The sequence below is a fragment of the Setaria italica genome, chromosome II, assembly GCF_000263155.2.
Source record: "Setaria italica strain Yugu1 chromosome II, Setaria_italica_v2.0, whole genome shotgun sequence".
Classification (NCBI taxonomy): domain Eukaryota; kingdom Viridiplantae; phylum Streptophyta; class Magnoliopsida; order Poales; family Poaceae; genus Setaria; species Setaria italica.
Window position 1 is genome coordinate 35,578,840 of NC_028451.1, and position 6,637 is coordinate 35,585,476.

General features: G+C 47.3%; 1 protein-coding gene across 1 annotated transcript; it reads left to right on the forward strand.

The window, feature by feature from the left end:
* Positions 1-214: 214 nt before the first annotated feature.
* On the forward strand, positions 215-4,778 carry LOC101760068 (eukaryotic translation initiation factor 3 subunit C). The gene is made up of 4 exons (XM_004957123.2): positions 215-327; positions 1,053-1,124; positions 1,253-3,076; positions 3,566-4,778. Exons 2-4 carry the CDS (start codon positions 1,098-1,100, stop codon positions 4,511-4,513), a joined length of 2,799 nt encoding a protein of 932 aa, XP_004957180.1. The 5' UTR covers positions 215-327; positions 1,053-1,097; the 3' UTR covers positions 4,514-4,778.
* Positions 4,779-6,637: the final 1,859 nt, after the last annotated feature.

The window sequence follows — 6,637 nt, forward strand, 5'->3', positions numbered from 1 at the left end:
AGTCTTGATTACAATGATAATTGATAAGATAGCCTGAAGCACACTAACCATATGGGGTGCAAGCAGCAAAAAAGACAAGACAAAATCTCTAACAGCTAACCATGATGTCGGCCGAAAATCATGTATCTGGCCCAGCCATATTTTCTTTAGGCCTGGCCCAAATAGCCTGCCTCACCGCCTCTCGGCCCTCGATCCGCTAAAAGGGGCTCTGCGCCCCTCGAATCCAACCCACGCGACGCGACATCGCCATCCGCTCTAGGGTTTCTTCGGTATCCCCTCCCGTCCCGCGACGTCGCCGCCGCCGCCGCTGCCGCTCCCGAACTGCCGGTGAGCAGTCGCCCTCCCTCTCGTCCAATCCCTCCTTCCAGAATTCGTCTCCCTCGTCGGGAATCGTCCCGGCCGGATCGGTTGTTCCTGGTGCCTTGCGTCCAGCGAGCCGTTCCCGTTCCCGCATCTCGGTTTCTCCTCGATTGGGGCGAGTAATTCCTTCGTTCCTGGGCCATGTGGTTGTATGTGCTATTCTTATCTGTGCGATTGCCGGTAGATTCTTAGGTTAGACTTGGATCCGCAAGTCCCGGGCTCGTGTGTCGTGTGACATGTTAGAGCTTCTAGGGAGAATTGATTCGTGTTGGTTCTGGCCGGACGTGAGATCGGGAGCTCGGTTTGCTGTTCTCGTTCGTAACTTGTTGGGATTGATTTTGGGCTACGAATCTGTCGTTCCATTTAATTCTGCGAATATCTCGCAGTGTTATTAGGGCTAAGGGCATATTTTTATTGCCTTTATGGAGATTGGCTAGCGAAAATTGCAGCATTCTTAACAGATCGATATGGTTTTTCAGTTGAGCAAGCCCGCAGTTAATTGTGAAGTGTCTAGTGCTGAGGTTATCTTCTGTTTTGTAGTTATTGCTTCTCTGGACTTTTTTTTAAAGAATCCTTAATTCCTTATATGGGGTCTTACTACAAAGTTTGTACTTAAGAATTGTTTTGCTTTCCTGTTAACCCTGCCTCAAGTTTAAATGCATTTGCCATATTCCTCATTGTACACTTTGCAGAGCTTGAGCGAAGTAGAAGTAACAGCAGCAGCAGCCGCCGGCGCCATGCAGTCATCCCGTTTCTGGGGACAGGTACTTGCTTTCTCGCCTGCAATGACCCCAGCATGAGGGCATATTCGTTGTGTCAATGCTACAGTATTTGATACTTACTGTGTTGTTACTTATTGCAATATTCACTGCTTGGTTCTTTGCAACTTCAGGGGGACAGTGAATCCGAGGAGGAGGAGGAAGAAGTCGAATCAGAACAGGGCAGTGATAGTGAAGATGATGGAGGTCGTGGTACTGGGGGACGTGGAACCCAAAACCGCTATTTGAAGACCCAAGAAGATGATAGTGATGAGTCTGATTCAGGCCACCGCGTGATTCGCTCTTTGAGGGACAAACGCAATGAGGAGATGAGATCTATTGTTGATCAGATGCGTAATGCCATGAAGATCAATGACTGGGTTAGCCTGCAGGAGAGCTTTGAGAAGCTCAACAAACATCTTGAGAAGGTTGTGCGCGTCAATGAATCTACTGAGATTCCAAAGATGTATATCAAGGCTCTTGTGTTACTGGAGGACTTTCTTGCTGAAGCCCTTGCAAACAAGGAGGCTAAGAAGAAGATGAGCAGCAGCAATGCAAAGGCACTCAATGCGATGAAACAAAAGCTCAAGAAGAACAACAAGCAGTACGAAGAGCAGATCCAGAAGTGCAGGGAGCATCCAGAGAGCTTTGAAGATGAAGCTGCGGATGACAAGGATGATGATGAGACGGATGATGAAGATGGGGATAGTGACGCAGAGATTGAAGATCCTGAGAAGATAGTTATGTCGGAATCAGAAGGGGAAAATTCAGAAGATGATCCTGACAAGGGTGATGGTTGGGTGAGGAAGCAGACCAAGAAAGATAAGATGATGGACAAGCAGTTCTTGAAAAATCCAAGTGAAATCACATGGGATATTGTTGATAAGAAACTCAAGGAGATTGTGGCTTCAAGGGGAAAGAAAGGTACTGGAAGGATCGAGCGTGTTGAGCAGCTTACTTTTTTGACCCGTGTGGCCAAAACACCTGCTCAGAAGCTTGAAATCCTCTTCCATGTGATTTCTGCACAGTTTGATGTCAACCCTAGCTTACTTGGGCATATGCCAGTCAATGTGTGGAAGAAGTGTGTCAATAACATGCTTCTTGTTCTCGATATACTCCAGCAGTATCCGAACATTGTAGTAGATACCTCAGTGGAGCCTGATGAGAAAGAAACTCAGAAGGGTGCAGACTACAATGGAACAATACATGTTACTGGTGACCTGGTTGCATTCCTGGAGAGACTGGACACTGAATTTTTCAAGACCTTACAGTGCACAGATCCGTACACAAAAGATTATGTTCAGAGGCTTAGAGAGGAGCCCCTATTCTTGGTTGTTGCACAGAATGTCCAAGATTACCTGGAAAGGGTTGGGAACCTCAAAGCTGCTGCCAAGGTTGCACTGCGTCGAGTTGAGCTAGTGTACTACAAACCCCAAGAAGTTTATGATGCAATGAGGAAACTGGCAGAGCAGCCTGAGGACAGTGTGGAGGAGGGTGATGCCGAGGCTGGTGATGAGCATCAAGCATTGGATGATAATAGGGGACCACCGCCATTTGTTGTGGTTCCAGAGATCGTGCCCAGGAAGTCGACTTTTCCAGAGAGTGGCAGAGCTCTGATGGATGGATTGATGTCCTTAATTTACAAGTATGGAGACGAAAGGACCAAAGCCCGTGCAATGTTATGTGACATATATCACCATGCAATTTCTGATGAATTTTCAGTGGCTCGTGACTTGCTTTTGATGAGTCATTTGCAAGATGGTGTTCAGCTTATGGACATATCATCGCAGATTTTATTCAATAGAGTCATGGCACAGCTAGGGTTGTGTGCTTTCAGGGCTGGTTTGATAAATGAAGCTCATGGTTGCTTGACTGAGCTCTACTCTACTGGAAGAGTGAAAGAATTGCTTGCACAAGGTGTGCAACAAAGCCGATACCATGAAAAAACTCCTGAACAGGTAAATCTGAACCCTGCTCGCAACTTGCCCTGCTTGTCCGTAATTGCTGAGCACATGGCCAATTCACACATGCAGAACACTTATGTGGAAAAGTTTTAAATATTTTCAGTTGCTAATTACTCACACAACAGTATTTCAATATCTTGCATTTGCTAACTATCTATGTTTCTGTTGCTCTTTAATATGTTAATATAATACTTAATCCTGTTTTACACAGTAATTCTCTAGTTGTTTCGAACCTTTGGTGGTTTTCCCATATTGGGCTGTGTTTATATATTTTAAAACACAGATGTAGTTGCTTTCGGTGCAGTAACTTTTTTTTGAAATACGGTGCAGTAACTTTTTGCTTTACTAATATTTAGAGTAAACCTCACTTTCATCTATGTTCTGCACATTCATTTAATTGTAGAGCTTAATTGGGATATTTAATACAACAATTAAACATTTTGATTACTGGTGCTAATGATGCAGCCACTCTAATTCCTGCAGGAAAGACTTGAGAGGAGAAGGCAGATGCCTTACCATATGCATATAAACCTGGAGCTTCTGGAAGCCACTCACTTGATTTGTGCGATGCTGATTGAAGTTCCCAATATGGCTGCTAGTACGTATGACAAGCGGAGGCCTATGAGCAAAACATTTCGCAGGCTTCTCGATGTGAGTGAAAGGCAGACTTTTGTTGGGCCTCCAGAAAATGTGAGGGACCATGTAATGGCTGCCACAAGAGCCCTCAACAAGGGTGACCACCAAAGGGCGTTCAGTGTCATAAGTTCGCTGGAGACCTGGAAGCTTCTGAGGAACAGGGAGCATGTACTTGAGATGCTGGAGCTTAAGATAAAGGAGGAAGCCCTTAGAACCTATCTCTTCTCATACTCCTCTTGCTACGAGTCCTTGAGCCTTAACCAGCTCATCACCATGTTTGATCTTAGTGAGCAGCATGCTCACAGCATCGTTAGCAAGATGATGATGCATGAAGAGCTTCATGCTAGCTGGGACCAACCAACAAAGTGTATCGTTTTCCACAGTGTGGATCAAACTAGGCTTCAGGGGCTACTCTTCCAGATGGCAGATAAGCTCTCGGTCCTGGTGGAGAGCAATGAGAGGGCATATGAAGCAAGAACTGGTGGTACTCTTGAGGGTATACCGCCCAGGCGCAGGGGTGACGGTCAGGACTCATCCAATTTGGGGAGGTGGCAGGATAACTTTGTGTCGTCACAAGGGAGGCAGGGTGGTGGCAACCGGTCTGGATATGCTGGCAGAGGTGGAGGTCAGGGTGGTGGATATCAGAGGGACAGGGGAAACCAGGGTTCCCGTGGTGGCTACGGTGGCGGTTCACGGTACCAGGATGGAAGGGGTCGCAACCAGTCTGGTTCCTCGGCAAGAGGTGGTGATGGTGGTGCACGCATGGTGAGCCTTAACAGGGCTGGTAGAGTTTAGTAGTGATAAATTTCAGCTCAAGGTTTCTCGCCTGAAGGTCTTCCATCAAGGTCTCCAGTTTTGAAGCACTGCTTTTTCCATAATTTAGAAACTTGCAGTTCTAAACTCAGGTCGTTGTTTGCTATATTTTGTTGTAGCCTTTTGATTTAAGTATCTGTCAGAAACTCTGAGACTTGTTTGTGTCATGGGAGTGAGGACTATGTATTCGCTCCAATATTTGATATCTATTTGCGACTATTTTGATATTACATGCTGTTTTCTTATTTATGCTTATGTTCTGATGATTTTGCTTATCGGGTCGGGTGAATTGGTGGCAGAAGGTTACATATATAACATTCAGTTATCTTATCGAGTGGAGACTAAAGATGGCTTATATCACATCTCTGAAGTACTACCTGCACAGGCGTTACAGAAAGTTTTTTCTATTGAAATGTTGATGTAGCCATCTCTTTTTGAGTTGAATCAGGTATCAATTTCTGGGCAAACTGCAAATGTTTGATCCAGCGATAATTGTCAAGATGGAGACCTCTGTCATCCCCTGGCGGACTGCCCATGCCTGACGCCTTAATTACGCCCTTTGCGGTGCTAACAGACTCGACGTAGATGACGTCCGAAGCGACGAACAAAGGAAACACACCGTGATTGAATTGGAACCTGACGTATTTCCTGGACACCATTGGCCCACATTACCTAAAATGAGCCACGCAACTGGCCTGCTCTGCGTGTGAAAGGTGGCCCACAACTGGCCATGCAAACAGTCAGTTGCCACGCTGAGTCGCTGTCTCGCTGATTGGTTTCCCAGGCGCCGCACTCTCTGATCGATCGCGGTCTCGTGGATCGCGCGATATTGCAGCAACACCGCAAAATAAATGGCGATGCCCGCGGCACAGCCCTGCGCTAAGCCGCTATGGCTAACGGCCGACGGCGACGCCACACGCCTGCGAGTTGTTGTCTAATCGCCGGCACCGCTACAATGCCAACACCGGCGTCCACGACCACGGGTTAGCTGAAGAGGGGAAGAAAAGAAAAGGTTAGTCTGTTGGTGCAAAGGAATCATTACATTAAGAATGTAAGTGCAGATTGTGTCATTGTATACATGAATTGCTATTCTGAAACACAGGCCATCACGTTATTACATCTCGTTCTCTACGTGCATCACACAAATTAGCAGGTGAAAGTCCGCCATAGGTGAAATTTTATCCTCGATCCGCTAGCCTTGTACACGGCAGCGCCCTCTCCATCCCTCCCATCTTGCCTAGGTTTGTCCAGGTACTTCATTGGACAGATAGTGTTCTTTGCTAATTTATATAGAGTAAAAATGAAACGAGTTGGTCAGCTCAATCTATAGCAACAGAAGGATGGAGGATGTGTCTACCATGATGCCCGGCCCCCACCGCCTGAAACTTCGTAGGAGACCGCGGCTCCGTTTTTTCCGTGAACTTCCACGCGACGGCGAAGGCGACCGCGATCCTGACCTAGATCTCGTCATCTCCAACAAGGTCTCCTAGCGCTCCAACATGGACACTCCAGTCTACAACGTCCAAGCCCCGCTGGTGACGATCCTATCATTGTGGCCACTAGTAAACCGTCGGTTAGCCTGTTCCCTGCGCCGACGTCCACATAAACCCCGCCGACGTCCACATAAACCCTAATTTCCTCTTGGGTTATAGCGTTGCTTAGGACCCTAGTTGGATCATTTGTGTGACCAATCGTCGTTGGTTGGGGTCACGTTTCGCTATTTCCTGTTACCTCCGGCCATTTCCATGGCGGCTAATGGTGGCAGGGGATCGGGGTCTAGGGCGGCCCAATCCTGGGGGTGGGGGTGAGGGTGGATGAGGTGCATGTTGCGGACCTCCTGGAAAAGCTCAATATCACGCGTGATGAGGCTGATGTTGATGCTCTTAGTGATGATGAAGATGAGGAGGGCAATGGAGGTGTGCAGTGGGCGGTGATTGGCAAGGTTCTGTGACCGTCAACCCTACATATTTCGACTATCAGGAGTGCAATGAGACCGGTGTGGGGTAATCCTTTTGGCCTCAAGTTATGGTCCGTTAGTCATAAACCATAGAATCTGTTCATTGCGGAGTTTGGAGGCCCTGATGACAAGAAGAAGGCACTAGAGGG

Excerpts from the sequence above, each read along its gene's own strand:
- LOC101760068 (XM_004957123.2), top strand. The coding sequence starts at position 1,098 with ATGCAGTCATCCCGTTTCTGGGGACAG. Across the intron at positions 1,125-1,252 it reads CATCCCGTTTCTGGGGACAG|GGGGACAGTGAATCCGAGGA; the intron begins GTACTTGCTTTC and ends TTGCAACTTCAG. Across the intron at positions 3,077-3,565 it reads ATGAAAAAACTCCTGAACAG|GAAAGACTTGAGAGGAGAAG; the intron begins GTAAATCTGAAC and ends TAATTCCTGCAG.